At 44.2% G+C, this 16,330-nt stretch overlaps 2 protein-coding genes across 3 annotated transcripts in view; one reads left to right on the top strand and one right to left on the bottom strand.

Moving 5' to 3' along the window:
- Nucleotides 1–2,883, bottom strand: part of ITFG1 (integrin alpha FG-GAP repeat containing 1) — a 207,443-nt gene extending 204,560 nt beyond the window's left edge. Inside the window, exon 1 of one of the 2 annotated variants that reach the window (XM_085888711.1) lies at nucleotides 2,473–2,883. Coding sequence is in view for 1 of the 2 variants with exons in the window: in XM_085888710.1 (XP_085744836.1) it covers nucleotides 2,473–2,647 (175 nt within the window). In the remaining variant the exon portion in view is untranslated. The remainder of the gene's footprint in view (nucleotides 1–2,472) is intronic. The other variant, XM_085888710.1, reaches the window with a different exon arrangement.
- Nucleotides 2,884–5,584: 2,701 nt separating this feature from the next.
- TIMM21 (translocase of inner mitochondrial membrane 21) lies at nucleotides 5,585–15,013 on the top strand. The gene is made up of 6 exons (XM_085888713.1): nucleotides 5,585–5,915; nucleotides 6,069–6,131; nucleotides 7,786–7,883; nucleotides 11,522–11,595; nucleotides 11,811–11,916; nucleotides 14,267–15,013. The coding sequence occupies exons 1-6, from the start codon at nucleotides 5,690–5,692 to the stop codon at nucleotides 14,357–14,359; spliced, it is 660 nt and encodes a 219-aa protein (XP_085744839.1). The 5' UTR covers nucleotides 5,585–5,689; the 3' UTR covers nucleotides 14,360–15,013.
- The last annotated feature ends 1,317 nt before the right edge of the window (nucleotides 15,014–16,330 follow it).

The following is a 16,330-nucleotide window of genomic DNA, read 5'->3' as shown; positions in this document are numbered from 1 at the left end:
AATCATAATATTGTGGTACTTTTACCATGGGCTTCTGCTTTTCAGGAATGAATTGAAAAGTGGAAATAAATAATTCAACATGACCAAATAAAAAGAATTCTTGAAACTTCCAAAAGCAATTGTTTCTACTTGGCTTGTGATGCTGGGATGCCAGGTTTAAATCCCATACACTATTATGATTTGCAATTCGTTTAGTCATTCTCCGTATGTACCTTAAAGAGGTATGTACCTTAAAGAGACGTCAGGGGGGGGGGTGTATACATTAACTAGAAGGACATTAGTAGACAATGGATAAATCAACAAACCTTTCAAAGACCAACTGTCAGTTACATTGAGCAGACCAAACTGTCTGTAGTTGCAGATGAGATTGCCCACCCATACTTCAACAACTACAAGGGCACCAATATTTTTCCCTCACGTTCATTAGAGGGACAATAAAAAAGGCTTCATTTGATGCATGAGAATAATCTCCAAGAGGAGCTATAATCTCAAGGGTTAAGTCAGATAGAATGGTGTCGACCCCATGTTGGCCAGGCAGAACGACAAATAGAGGTTACCTTTGAGCCGTCAACAGAGCCGGATTAAGGGAAGGACCAACGGGACATTTGTCCAGGGCCCACAAAAAGGCTACAGGGAGGCTACAGGGTCCAGGCTACGGGAGTCCACAAAAAAAAAAAATACGACATTTATTTATTTATAAAGCTGGTATTATTTATTCTCCTGTTGACTCAAAGGGAGCAGAGCCAGGGAAGTGGTATATGAGGTCACATCTGCTTTGTAAGGCTGGTAATTCGACTTTCCCCATCCAGGTTTCGATAAATTTGTGTTAACGTTCCGTCAAAATCAATTTATCAATTTTGACATCACTTCATTTAGCTCCAACTGATAATTTTACCTCTGCCCACCGAAAGGTGGATGGACGCTACGTTTTCACCCCTGCCTGTTTGTGAACAAAATATCTCAAAAAGTTGCGGACGGATTCGGACTAAATTTGGTGGAGAGCTTCGGTATACGACAAGGACTAATTGATTCGATTTTGGTGAAGATCCGAATCCAGACACGAGAATCTTTTTCAGTGATTCTTCAGCATTGAGTGATTGGGTTCAAAACGAGATATACAACACGATATCTCAAAGACTCGTGGACGGATTGGGACGAAACCTGGTGGATAGGTTGGGTATGTTCTCTGTTCTTGCGTATGGCAGCTTGGCTGCTGGGTAGCTATCATTTCTTGGAAGTGCGGCTGTGCTGCTGATGCTGTGGTTGGGTATGTAACAAGGAAGAATTGATTAGATGTTGGTGAAGATCCAAATCTGCATGCAAGAATTTTTTTCAGTGATTGGGTTAAAACGATATCTCCAAAAGTTATGGACGGACTTTGATGAAACATGGTGGACGAGTTGGTTCGGCGACAAGAACATGCTCTCTCTCTCTCTATCGAGCGCAGCCTGTGGCTGCTGGTTGCATCATTGGTTGGGACGCGGCTATGCCGCTGATGCAGTGTCCCCCTTACCAAGACACTGGTGCTCATTTTGCCGACCTCGGAAGGATGACATGCTGAGTCAACCTCCTGGTATATTTTAATTCAGCGGCCAACGGGGCTTGAACTCAGGACCCTAGGATCCCAAGCCGCCACCCTAACCACTGAGCAAACACCAGGCTATACGAACATGCTGATTAAATTTTAGTGCAGGTCTGAATCCAGCAGGCTTAAAATATTTTTACTTTTAATTTATCTGCAGTTTTAAGAAAGTGTTGTAGTGAAATGTTTATGGATCTATACACACACGAGTGATGTTCTTGTTTTATTTATTTATTTTCTCTTACCACTACATTTCAAGGCTGGTGGCGAGGGGGGGGGGGAGGGGAGGGGAGGGCTCTATTCCTCAAATGTTCCAGGAGCTGTTAAACATAAACCCGGCTCTGGCTGTCAGGTCTGGGTTTGAATCCCGACCCGACTGGAAGAGCCAGCTTGGTGCTTCCCAGGGCGGGTCTTCCGTCACAGGTTGCACCGTCTCTCATGCGGACGTTAAACTGGATTTAGTCTGCCGACGTTAATCAGTGGACGCCAAACATCTCACGGTCGCTTTCACGAAGAGCAGGCGAGTTATCGCCGGCAACCTGAACAAACTCCAAATTCTTGCCACCTCGAATCGAACGTCGGGCCTGGCCAGCCGGTTCGTGAAAGACTCGTCCCAATAAACCTCGCATGGCCGATCGCACAAGAAGGTGTGAATCATCGAGGGGCCGCCGAAGAGAGTTCGTGGAGAAGATGAGTGAAGACCTCAGGTTGAAGACCTTATAATTAAACATACGTTTTCAATAATCTGATCGATCTTACAAATCCCTCGGAGTTCCATATTGTCCTGCCTTTAGGCCTAGTCCCAAACCCGAAAGCCACATATCCTAGAAGCTCGGAAGACCCGAGCACCGAGTATTAACAGCAGCTTGAGCGACGGCCGAAGGTCTCACCACCAGCAATGACGAACACGTCCGTCTGTTTATCGGAGTTGAAGTCCCCGAAGGCGGCGATGATCCCGCCGTGCACCGAGAATATCTGGTCCGTCGCGTTGAGGAGACTTCCCAAGATCGTGGGTAAGAGGAGCACGAAGGAGATAAACAAACCGTCTGGCCTATAACTTGCCATTGGACCCCCCGAGCTTGGGCAAGCACAACAACGGCAAATGGTCCAGTCGGGACATGCGTGGAGACAAGGGTTGAAGGGACGAAGAACGAAGGGACGAAGAACGAAGGGACGAAGAACGAAGGGACGAAGAACGAAGCAAACACGAAAACGGACGATTGAAGAAAGCGAGCGAAGGATTTTTTTTTTTGTTTTTTTTTTTAAACGAAGACCAATGCGGAAGTAAGAAATCGTGATTTCAGGCAAAGCGGAAGTGACGTTTGTGTCGATACAACGTAACTTCCGGCCTCTGTGACGTGTCCTCGTGTGTTCCGACACAACGACGCACGCCGTTGGCGGTGGCTCGGATCGGGGTGTCCCGGTCACTTGGGTCCGCGATGGTCCAACGCACTTTGGGGTTGGGAGACATGATCTCACGGCTCAAGGCGATTGGAACCCTTCGCTCGGACGTGGTTGTGTGATAATATTCTGTCTGTGCTCAGTCGACACAAACCTGAAAGACAAACTATACACATATGATATCGCACTGCATTATTTTCCAGATAAATTTCTTCATTTAAGATCGATTAAAACAGCTTTTAATTATTAAAATAATCGACTTGGTCGATGTTAAACACTCCGTGGAGTCCTCCACGAAGAGTAGGCGACTTGTCGTCGGCACCGTGAACAAATTCCAATTTGCTGTCACTTTTAGTATAACGACAAGCCTGGCCCCCCAGTTCGTGAAAGATTTGGCCTTTGGGGGGGGGGGTGCAAACAGGTTCCCGAGCCGATCCCACAGGGTGGGAATAATTGGGGCCGTTAAAGAAGTAGTAGCCCAGTAGATTACTCATTCGGAACACCCGTCACTTTGTGTACACTGTTTACAGTCAGTCAGTGGTCACAAAGCCTGGTGTTGGCTCAGTGGTTAGGGTGGTGGCTTGGGATCCTCGGGTCCTGAGTTCAAGCCCCATCGGCCGCTGAATTAATACACCAGGGGGTTGACTCAGCCTGTCATCCTTCTGAGGTCTGCAAAATGAGTACCACTTCCAGTGTGTGTACTGGAAGAGGGGAATCAGCGACACAGTCGCGCTTCAAGAAATGATAGCTACCCCGGCAGCTAAGCTGCCATACGACCACCACCACCAGTGGTCACAGAGGAGCAAAACAACACTGAGGAAAAGGTTTTTGAATGAACAAACAAACAAACATACATGATACTCATACAGTGTCCATATAAAGTGTACACCCCCTTTCAAATTTTCACCTTTTGTTGTCTTATAACCTGGAATTAAATTACATTAAATCACACTTGTTTTAACCTTTATGAACACATCGTAACCCAGAACTTACAAGTGTAGAACAAATTATATAATTTTCAGAAAATTAATAAAAAATACAAAACTAGAATATCTTGGTTGGATAAGTGTCTTATATTAGCAATTATAATAGCAATTGTAAATTAGCTCAGGTGTGACCAATCACCTTCAAAATCACACACCAACTTAATTGGCCTCCACCTGTGTTAAATTGTGTGATTCTGATTATTTCAGAATAAAACCAGCTGCTCCTCTGTAGGTTTCCTCTGCTGGGTCATGCATTTCACAGCAAAGACTCAACCATGAGTACCAAGGAGCTTTCAACAGACCTCTGAGATAAAGTTATGGAAAGGCACAGATCAGGGGATGGGTATAAAAATATTTCAAAGGCCTTGAATATCCCTTGGAGCACAGTCAATGTAATCACAAAGAAGTGGAAGGTGTATGGTACCACCAAGAGCCTGCCTAGATCAGGCCGTCCCTTCAAACTGGATGGCCAAGCAAGGAGGAGACTGATCGGAGAGGCCACCAAGAGGCTAATAGCAACTTTGAAAGAGCTACAGGCCTTTTTGGCAAAGACTGGTCACCGTGTGCATGTGACAACAATATCCCAAGTACTACACAAGTCTGGCCTGTACGGTAGGGTGGCAAGAAGGAAGTCGTTACTCAAAAATGCCCACCTCAAGTCCTGTTTGAGGTCTGCAAAGAAATATTCTGGAGATTCTGAAACCATGGAGCAAAAGGTTTTGTGGTGTGACGAAACCAAGATGGAACTTTTTGGCCTAAATGCAAAATGTTACATTTAGTGCAAATCCAACACAGCGCATCATCCAAAGAACACCATCCCTACTGTAAAGCATGGTGGTGGCAGCATCATGTCATGGGGGATGTTTCTCATCAGCAGGGACTGGGGCATTTGTCAGGATATAAGGGAAAGTGGATGAAGCAACATACAGAAAAATCCGAGAGGAAAACCTGCTGCCCTCTGCATGAGAGCTGAAATTGGGACGGAAATTCACCTTTCAACATGACAATGACACGAAGCACACAGACAAGCTACACCGGAGTGGCTCAGGGGGGGAAAAGGATAAATGTCCTTGAGTGTCCCAGTCAGAGCCCCGACCTAAATCAAATCGAAAATCTGCGGCATGAATTGAAGACTGCCGTCCATCAACACTCCCCCACACAACTTGACTGAGCGTGAACAGTTTTGTACAGAAGAATGGGAAAATATTGCCCAATCAAGGTGTGCAAAGTTGGTACAGACCTGTCGCAACAGACTCCCAGCTGTAATTGCTGTCAAAGGTGCTTCCACCAGGTATTAACTCGGGGGAGGGTGGACACTCATCCAACGAAGATATTCTAATTTTGTATTATTAATTAATTTTCTGGAATTTTTTTAATTTGTTTTTCAATTGGAAGTTGTGGGTTCCGATGTGTAAATAAAGGTGGGAAAAAAAATCTGATTTAATGAAATTTAATTCCAGGCTACAAGGCAACAAAAGGTGAAAATTTTGAAAGAGGGTGTGGACATGTTCGTTCATAAATGGTCTGAAAGCACGAGATGGGGAAATGTGGTGACCGACCGACCGACCACCACCACCACCACCACCACCCCAACAATCCACGTGTGTACCCGCAGGAGCCTGGAGGGGGCGTCATGGAGCTGAAGGTGTCGGGAGTGCAGGGAGAAGGTTCACATTGATCGGTCCAGCCGCGCCTGAGTGACTCCGCCGGGTCGTTGACGATGTCTCTCCTGTGCCTGGAGGTCGGGGTGGCCCTGCGTGCCCGCAGCATGGCCGCCCTGCCCCGCCGAAACGGCCCGGCCCGTCCAGCCGCCTGGACTCGACCAGAGATGTCCAGGCGAGTCCAACCGAGGCCCGCGGGAACCAGAGCAAGTTCGGATACGTCGGGAAACCGGGACAAGGCGCTCGGTACCCCGAGTGTGACCGGCATGTCCGCAACGCAGAGAGGTGAAAATTTATTATATACATTATATACACATTATATATACATTATATACATATATTAATGATATCCAATGGAAGACCGCTGCTCACGTCATCACGTGTTGGCATTTTTGTTTTCCCATCCCCACGAAACGGGTTCCTTCCTGTGTTGAGCAGTAAAACAGGCTGGGAAGGACGCGACGTACATCGGAGTCATTGTAGTCGGCCTTGGACTAACCGGTGAGACGCCTCCATTTGTACCTCTCACCTTCCCACGGTCCGTCCAGCGCGTTCACACATGACGTCCACTCCAGTCCATGCACGAACACACGGTTTTTTTTTTACCGTGGTACTTACTGCACCCGTTACTCCATGAGGAGGCACGGCGGAGGGCTTTCAGAGCTTTCCCATAATTCCGTGCGCGCCGCCATGTCGGTTGTATTCGTCTCCATGGCAACGATAGCACGCAGTAGCTTCACAATCCAGCACGTTTATCTCGTTATGCTGACTTCAATGGAAGGTCATAGTGGTGGTGGTTGTAGGGCAGCTTAGCTGCAGGGGTAGCTATCATTTGTTGAAGCTCGACTGTGTCGCTGATGCAGTGCCCCTCTTCCGATACACACACTGGAACTGGTACTCATTTCGCCGACCTCAGAGGGATGACGGGCTGAGTCAACCCCCTGGTGTATTAATTCAGCAGCCAACGGGGCTTGAACTCGGGACCCTAGGATTCCAAGCCGCACGCCAAGCAAGGGAATGAACAAATGGGGGGAAAGAGAGAGATACATTGGGAGAAAACACAGAAACCTGCAAGTGAAAAGGTTAGGTTTGGTTATGAGGGTTCATGGAGGTAGAAAAGATTTCGAGTTGAGATGAGGGATGGTATGAGATGGCAATGCAACACCAGGTTGAAGTCCTGGAAGGAATAGTGAGATTGAATGGTCTCTGGAAGGCAGTTCCATAAACATGAGAGAAGAAGACCAAAAGAGTGCAGGTGCGCAGTCCGTGAAAATAATTCGCATTTATGTTGATGCCAAAGACCAATACAGTACTGTCTGTATGCAATAATTAATTGGATGATCTGCTACCCTCTTCTTTTAATAAGGTTCAAATAGGACCATTAAAAAAGACGAGGTAATATGTTGTCGATGGGAGGGTTTGTCAGATGGTTCTTTCAGTCCAGGTCAGGTATGGGAGTACGCGCCGGAGCAGCACGTCGCTGCGTCCTGTCCTTTCAGAGATATATGTGTACAGTATACACTGGGGGGGGGGGAACCTGTCAAAATGATGGGCACACAAAACTCAACACACCACAGAGCATTACAATACACACAAAGTTATGAATTATTTGCAATATATAATACAGTCCAAGAAATGAGACTTTCCTTGGGGAGGTTTAGGGGTGAAGAGAGCAATTTGTCAACGAAATACACAGTTTATGTTATACACAGTCACACACACACATTACCTAAACAGACACCATCTTCAAAACAACAACTACAACTCCAATTACAACAGAAATCAGGCAAATTGTTAATATATATATATATATATATTTTTTTAATATTATAATATAGGCCTGGTGTTGGCTTAACGGCTAAGGTGGCTGGCTTAAGATCTTAGGGTCCTGAGTTTGAGCCCCTGTTGTGCCATATAAATAACACCAGGTCGGTTGACACAGTCCGTCATCCTTCCGAGGTTGGCAAAACGAGGACCAGCTTCTTGGGGTAATAAGCCATTTTAATGTCCTGCAAAATACGGTGACCCATCCAGGATTGTTAGTCCTTATCCATTAAAACTGCCTCAACAACCCTATGTGCCCCACGGTGTGAAAGGAATGGTTATTATTGTTATGATTATTATTGTATGTGCTCTGTGCTCACGTGACTTGCAGGAGCCCTTCTCTATACGGTCTTTGCTGAGCTTTTTTCATCATGGAGTCCAAATCGAGTGTACGGAGATGCATTGTCTCGCTGCAGAAAGAATCCAGAGGTGGGCTTGTGATCCCACCCTTCCCCTCAATCCCATAATAACTCTGATCAGCAATTTGTATTTGTGAGGACAAGTGATGGTAAAAATGGATAACGAGGGTCTTTTTGACTATTGTGACATTATAAATGTAATAAAACTGGACCACATGCATTTCTGTTAATTTGATATGAAGATTTCACTTCAAAAACCCAGGTAAGAATACACCTGAATGCCAACATTCTCCTGGATTTTCTTGTTGTTTGTTTGTTTTACTTGTTTGTTTGTTTTTTTGTTTTTTTTTTAAGAAGAAGGTGCTTCCAACCAAGTTTTTTTTTTAACTTTTGGTTGGAAGTGCCTTCTTCTTCTTTAAAATGTGTAATCCCAACTGCTCCAATCATATATATATATATATATATATATATATATATATATATATATATATATATATATGTAAATTAATATGTGTGCAGGACATGGCATCATTGCTGGGAATGGCTGTGCTATGATTGTAGTGCCTCCTGTATATTGGAGGAGGAATTTGCAATTTTGCCAGGGTACCGATGATAACTCACCTTCTCTTTGCAAGACACTGTGGGATCATTAACATCCATGAACAACCATTGCTAGCAGACAGGTCAACTGACTTAACGTCCTTTTAATGGATGGCTCATACATTGATGTATCGTCCGGCATTCGAAACAGGATGACTGTTTATAGCTGGGCCGAGATTTGATCCCAGGCTAAATAACTCGAAGGCTGGTATGTAGAGTTCTAAGCTATCCTGCTAATTATGTAAATAAAAATACGGGTGATGGAGGTTCTGGTCAAGTTTTATCAAAATCGTATGTGCAGTTTCAGAGAAGAGAGCAAATACCTATTTTAGGGGTCAAACCGACCCCCTTAATGAGCGCAGATTTTGATGCGGTCAATACACCTTCGTAAGGCATCAGATATGAAGCTTGTGGTCAAGTTTCGTTAAAATTGTATGTTTGGTTCAGCGATAATGACTGAAGTGTTTACGGACTCACTCACTCACTTTCGGACACTGCTCGATCGCATAAGCTCACTGGACTAAAGTACAGCTGAGCTAACCAGAGAGTTGGTGTCAAAGCCACCCAATGCTCACCTGTTTATACATTTATCGTTTTTAAAAGACGAGTCCAATAATATTTTTTTATAAAGCATTGCAGTGAAGTCTGATCCAAATAATTTTAAAGCAATATATGTATTTGTATATTGTAATCAGTAAAAAATAGTGTGGTCGATAAAAACATTAGAAAGGAAATAACTTGCACCAAAAACTTTAACATTTTCATGCTCACGCCGACGCTCACGCCGACGCTCACGCCGGGGGTATCGCTATAGCTCTCTGTTCTTCGAACAGGCGAGCTAAAAATGGATTTTTTTTAATAATGATGCTTAACACTGCATACAGCAATGGAAATATTTTTGTCAGTTATTTTGAATTTTGAAGTGCTGTTGGACCCCACTATTCGTGGAGGATACGTTGCTGAAAAATATCGCGAATGTCGGGGTCCGTGAATGTTGGGGCATTGTTGGGTTTTTTTGGGGGGGGGGTTGTTTTTTTAGTTTTTAGCTCGCCTGTTCGAAGAACAGAGAGCTACAGCGATACCCCCGGCGTGAGCGTGAAAATGTTAAAGTTTTTGGTGCAAGTTATTTCCTTTCTAATGTTTTTATCGACCACACTATTTTTTACTGATTACAATATGCAAATACATATATTGCTTTAAAATTATTTGGATCTGACTTCACTGCAATGCTTTATAAAAAATATTATTGGACTAGTTTTTTTAAAAACGATAAATGTATAAATAGGCGAGCATTGGGTGGCTTTGACACCAACTCTCTGGTTTAATATGGTCTCGGCTTGTGGAACAGTGATTACACAGAACAAATCAGGAAACAACATAACAAAGGAAACAGCAGGAGAAAGAGGAAACACCCAGAGCAGGGAGGAGGGAGAAAATAGATGGAGACGGGAAAAAGGGATGGAGATAACGACGAGGGGTAAGGGAGAACGCAAATGGTGGACAATATGGATACATAAGCAAAATTATGTTTGATGAGTTTGTGATTTTTGTCAAGGTCTTAGGAGAGGGAAGAGGCTGCTGCCGGTCTGTCAGAACGATGAGAGATGTCACAGCAGAGAGTGGAGTCATAATCAAAAAGATAAAGAGGATTTTCCAGAGTTAGTGAGATAATTGATGAAGATTAGAAATAAGAGCGGGCCAACAACACTGCCTTATGGTGCTCCAGCTTTGACAGGGAGAGGAGATGAAAGGGTTCCATCGAGCCACATGGTGTCTACGAAAGTAGAGAAAGTCAGTGATCCAAGAGTGGTGTTGGCCTTGGATTCCATAGGCAGCCAGTTTGGAGAGCAAGGCAGGATGTCAGACTGGATCAAAAGCTCGAGATATGTCCAGAGAGATGGTCCTCATCTCATGTCTGATATTGAGAGCCTCCATCCATTGTTGGGAGAGTAGAAGCAGCATGTCGAAGGTAGAGTGACCAGGTCTGAATCCAAATCGATGATCTGAGATGAAGCTGTTAGACAAAAGGAATGATTTTATGTCAACTGTGATGATGGATTCCATGACCTTGCTGATGATTGGAAGTACGGGAAGCTAATTGGGCTGTCACTAAGGGGATCCATTTTTGCACCTTTTTAATGCAATGCTGTGATGTTGGCCGATTTAAATTTCCCAGGTGAATATAGGAGACCAGTCCCGAATTGTAAAAAAAAATAAAAATAAACTGCGAATACGCAAAGCGCGAATGTCGAAGCGGGTCACAATTTATGACCCGCGATAACAAGGTGTCTGTGAATAGCGAATCCACGAATAGCGGGGTCTGACAGTACTTGTCCTTCAGAAAGGACTTTCTTGGTTGGTAAAAATTCATTCTGTATTTATCCAGAATCAGAGAGCACTAAATGACGAACCCAAACAAAAAGGACTTGTTATTTACACCAAATAACAAGTGACTAAGACTAAGTACGAATAAATGCTGTTGAGTCAAATATGTGGCTCGGCCAAAATTACACCGTACTATGGAGCTACCAAACCGGTTCTCAAGTTAAAAGTAAAAAGATGGACCTTTTGACCACACTGCATAATGCAGGCTTATCACCTTGACTACTGGGCTGGCAGGATGGCCTCAAGGTACGCACACTCATCTCTAAGCTGTCTAGCCTGCATTTGAATCCCGACCCAGCTGTAAACTGTCATCATGGTGTTTCACAGGCAGGGTGATTCATCAGTGTGTGTGCCATCCCTCGTGTAGACGTTAAATGGGAATCCCATCTGCCGGCGTTCATTGGTGGACCTTAAAGATCCCACAGTGTCCTTTGTGAAGAGTTGGCGAGCTATCGCTGGCACCATAGCCAAATTCCAAATTCCTGCCATAACCAGCAGAGCATTGCATCAGCAGCACAGCTGCACTCTCAGCCAATGATGCTACACCACAGCCTTGTGCTGCATACGCATGAAAAACCTTGAGTGCTATAAGCCCTTAAAAATACAGGTAATGGCACAAATTTGATGGCTGTAAACTCCTTGAGACTTTATTTTAAATCCCACTGGAGCTTTCATTTTCCTCAGCTATGTATTTGGTTCTGAAAGCAGTGATGGTTGGTGCAGGTGGTTGCCGCTCTGGGAGAGCCAATAAAAGGCTACGGAGAGACGACACGACGTGGACGACGTCAACATGTAACGTATGCTGTTCACTGATGAAGTTATTTTAATAACACATTAGTGGATGAATGATTGTGGTATTACTGCACATTCAATCACATTGCTGGTGTTTACGATGCAATAATATTCAATGAAAGCCTTTTATCAGAGGTGTGACAATTATGGAGCAGCTCTGGTTTTTTGAGGTGATAAACAAAATTGGGTTGTAAGGTGAGAATCTGCCTCCTCATTCTAGACATGTGGAGTTTGAACGTGATGGTTTGAGGCACATGCGTCTGCATTTCTACGTGCAAGGCTGCGAGCCCCATGTTCGAGGTACTGTGCACCTGGAAGCACATGAGGTGAGAGACAGAGCAAGGTCATGGGAGAGATAACGTGGTTAATTGCTTGCAGACGACCACATTAGTTAAGGTTGTTTTTAATACAATATACATGACATGGCCAAAAGTATGTGGACACTTACTCATCCAACATCTCATTCCAAAATCATGGGCATTAATATGGAGTTGATCCCCCCCCCCCCCACTTTGTTGCTAAAACAGCCTCCACTCTTCTGGGAAGGATTTCCACTAGATGTTGGAACATTGCTGTCGGAATTTGCTTCCATTCAGCCACAAGAGCATTAGTGAGGTCAGGTGCTGATGTTGGGCAATTAGGTCTGGCTCGCAGTTGGCGTTCATATTCATCCCAAAGGTGTTCGATGGGGTTGAGGTCAGCGCTCTGTGCAGGCCAGTCAAGTTCTTCCACACCGATCTCGACAAACCATTTTTGTATGGACCTTGCTTCGTGCACGGGGGCATCGTCATGCTAAAACAGGAAAGGGCCTTCCCCAAACTGGTGCCACAAAGTTGGAAGCACAGAATTGTCTATAATGTCATTGAATGCTCTAGCGTTAAGATTTGCCTTCACTGGAACTAAGGGGCCGAGCCAGACCCATGAAAAACAGCCCCAGGCCATTATTACTCCTCCACCAAACTTTACAGATGGACTGTGCATTTGGACAGGTAGCGTTCTCCTGGCGTCCGCCAAACCCAGATTCGTCCATTGGACTGCCAGATGGTGAAGCGTGATTCATCACTCCAGAGAACACGTTTCCACTGACTCCAGAGTCCATATATGGACTAAAAAAAAAGCAAGGACACACAGTAAACTGCTAAAGGAAGGGAAGAAACACAGTAACCTGCAAGTAATAGTGTTGAGTAAGGTCGGGTTATTGGGGGTAGAAAAGACCAAAGGAAAGGGGGATGGTGACAGGAGATGGTGGTGCACCATCACCTTGAAGCCCTGGCATGGAGAGTGCAACTTGAGCCATTGCTGCAGTTCCTCAAATGGTAGAAAAGAGGAACAAAAGAATGGAGGAAGGAGGTAAACTTGAACTTTCAGAGTTTAATCAGAAGAACACGTGCATTGTGGAATACTTAGGGGCAGCAGAGGGCTGAGAGAGCAGAGAAAGCTAAATTAGAGTAGTGGTTTAAAAAAAAAACAGGTCAACTGACTGGTCTGTGATGTTAGAGCAACAGCCCTTGTGCCTTGGCCTCATTGTGAGAGATGGCAATAATCTTGGGTGCTTTCGGTTCAACAGAATCCAGGTGACAGATGTGTTGCAGGCCACAGGGGAGAGCAGTAACCTATTGAGCTATGGACAAAAGATTTGTATGTTGTAGAGGTGGCTCCTGATGTTGTTCATTCTGAAAGATGATATGTATAAAAGGATAAGTTACAATGTTAAAGTTGGACTTTAAACTGTGTAGAACCACCAGGCTGCCAGAGATTTCCAATTACTTCTGGATAAGGAATTGTTTAGCAAGTACGAGTGATTTATAGGCCTTTAGTGAATGTTCTCTTTCTGAGAGTATAAAAATGGAATGGTGGAGTAAGGGGTAGAAAAAGGAGAATAGCCAGTCCTGAGTTGAATGGTTGTGTGCCAGCCATGCCGGGATTTGCGATTACTTTTGAAACTAGAGCGCATACCTCTGCCCCGTAACGCCTGATCACGAGAACATATCGGGCCCAATACATTTTTGAGATATCGTGCCAGATATCGTTTTTGGCCCAATCTCTCAATGGCGAAGAATTACTTTAAAAAATTAAATAATTCTCATATCCAGATCCGGATTTGGATCTTCACTAAAATCAAATCGATTTGTCAAGGTCACACACCCAGCGTGTCTACCAAGTTTCATCCGATTCCTTCCACAACTTTTTGAGATATCGTGCTATATATTAGTTAAGCCCTATCTCTCAGTGGTGAAGAATCACTCAAAAATTATTAGATCTGGATCCGGATTCGGATCTTCACCAAAATCGAATGGATTTGTCGTGGTCACACACCCAACCTGCCCACGGAATTTCATCTGGATCCCTCCAAAACCTTTTGAGATATCCTACACACAAACAGACAGACAAACAGACAGAGAGCGGTGAAAACATAACCTCCTTCACCTTCAGTGGTGGAGATAATAAACTCAAGTTTATTATGTAATAAGTTTATCAAGCAATGTGTACAGTATGGCATAGCACCGCTCCCAGTGGGAGTGGATATTCCAAGTCATACAGAAATACATCAAATTCTGGGGTAATTATGGGAATTATCCCATCTGTAAGGATGGGTTATTCACAAATGGATCAAATAACTACAATATAATTATATTAGTCCTGCACTGAAGTAGAGATGGTATGTGTGTTGGACAGGTATCAGGCTCAAGGAAATATGAATTGCGCTACCTTTTTGTGGAGTTGAACACTGTGCCACCACGTAAAATCGTCATTGAAGACAACCGCTGATGAAGCCATGTGTCGGAACACTGGTACTTGGTTCCAAGCAACAAATGGCTGTGAAGCAATATGGGTACTCCGAATGAAATTTTCTGGATAAGCATCCACTGTGGCAAATTTAACCCCCCCCTCACTCCACCACTTTCATCCCTCCCTCTCCAACCCCACCACCTCACCACATCACCCCACAACATTGCTCCCCTCTTTGCTTCTCATCCTCCCAGCCCTTTATATATACTCCTACCCCTTCACTTCCTTTTTCTCAATTTATCTCACCCTCTCTCTCTTACATGAATACCATAACATATGTGTCCCCTGGTGTTTCTTAAATTTACACATGATCTATCTGGTTAAAAGAAAAAATAAATATTCACATCACAGCCTGCAAGACTACAATCGGGAGGAAAGTTGAATGATTTAAACAAAATATAATTATGTGCATGTGACTTGCACCAAATGTGTTTTTTATTGGCATGGTTATTTACAAGAATAAAAACTCGATGATAATTTAAAAAAAAAATCAACGTGGTGTATCCCACTTGTCAAAATGGCTTGGTGGCTGCTATTGCGTGGTGCTCCTGTTATTGTACTGTTAAAAAGGATTTGTGAACCGTTCTTGGACTTTTGCATGAACAAGGCATTAAACGTGTATTACATAATTTACTCATGGAAAAAAAAAGTTTTCAAAAAGGACTTTAATTGTTGAGAAATAAGAAAAGATAATAGATCGACTATTTTTTAATTTTACAAATTCTTCGAAAGCACTCAGCTATGGTTGAGTGTCGGCAACTAAACCGGTTCCCCCCATCAGGTCCTCCTGGTGAGGAGGGTGTGTGGATATGGACACCAAGCAGGACTAAAAACAAAACCTGTCAAAAGGCAGAGGAGCTCCTTGTGAGCCAACGGCCATCCATATCTGGTGTACAACTGCGTCTGTGGATGTCCTGCAGTGGGTTACCTTTCCTAGGAAGTTGGTGGCAGGATTTGCACTGTGGCCACCATTAAAACACTTCACTCCACAATTAACACATGAAGTGGTGTGTGGCAGGGGGGTGCTGAGGCGTCGTCCACCAGACGGCAGTCTCCTCGGCTTAACCTGAGGCGGTCCCTTCGGGTGTGTGCCTGGAATGTCATCCCTAAGAGATGAGGATGGGCCAGGCATCTACCTGGGGGGTGGCCAGACAGAAGCCCCTGGAGTATCAGCAGAAAAGTGGATGCAGCGACATGCTGTGGCACATGCTCCCTATGTATGTATGTATGTATGTATGTATGTATGTATGTATGTATGTATGTATGGGGCTGGAAAGGTAGCCGGGAGGAATGCACACTCACCTCTGAGTTGTCTTGCCTGGGTTTGAACCTCGATCCAGCTAGAAACTGCCTTCCTGGTATTTCACAGGCAGGGTGAGGCATCAGTGTGTACGCTATCCCTTGGATGGACATTTAACTGGGTGTCTCGCATTAGATGCTGGATGTTAAAGATTCCATGGTTCCTTTCATGACCTGGAGGTGAGTTATCGCTGGCACCCGGAACAAATTCAAATTTTTACCCAAATATGTATTCCATCAGTGGCATGGCCACGCTTCAGTAATGATGCAACCTACATAGATTTTTGGAATTAAATCCTTTTCCAATATGTATTCGCTAACAACTCAGCTATCAGACACAATTTCATCGATGGCAAACATAAAAGAGAGCTGCCACTAATGTGAACGAGGTGTTTCAATACTGGAGAATTTAGTGGAAATATAGTACATATTGCAGAGAAAGGTTATTGGGACCACCGATTGCGATGGTGGACCTTCGAGTTGGCGACTGTTTATGACTTCATCCTTCTCAGAATCTGAATATTCTGAAGAATGTTCAGAACTTTCACTCGGTGATCCTTCTCGAAAGAAACACCTTCCAGGGGGCTCAAATTTAAACAGTTGCATGTCATCTTCAAAATTCTCTACATTTTTTTTTATTCCATCACAACT

The sequence above is a fragment of the Eptatretus burgeri genome, chromosome 7 (genome assembly GCF_056783735.1).
Source record: "Eptatretus burgeri isolate ZD-2024b chromosome 7, Ebu_testis_v1, whole genome shotgun sequence".
In the NCBI taxonomy this organism is placed as follows: domain Eukaryota; kingdom Metazoa; phylum Chordata; class Myxini; order Myxiniformes; family Myxinidae; genus Eptatretus; species Eptatretus burgeri.
The sequence above is the reverse complement of the archived record's forward strand: the minus strand, read 5'-3'. Positions and strand labels throughout refer to the sequence as shown.

Excerpts from the sequence above, each read along its gene's own strand:
- TIMM21 (XM_085888713.1), top strand. The coding sequence starts at position 5,690 with ATGTCTCTCCTGTGCCTGGAGGTCGGGGTGGCCCTGCGTGCCCGCAGC. Across the intron at positions 5,916-6,068 it reads CATGTCCGCAACGCAGAGAG|TAAAACAGGCTGGGAAGGAC; the intron begins GTGAAAATTTAT and ends TGTGTTGAGCAG. Across the intron at positions 11,596-11,810 it reads GGACGACGTCAACATGTAAC|ACATGTGGAGTTTGAACGTG; the intron begins GTATGCTGTTCA and ends TCCTCATTCTAG.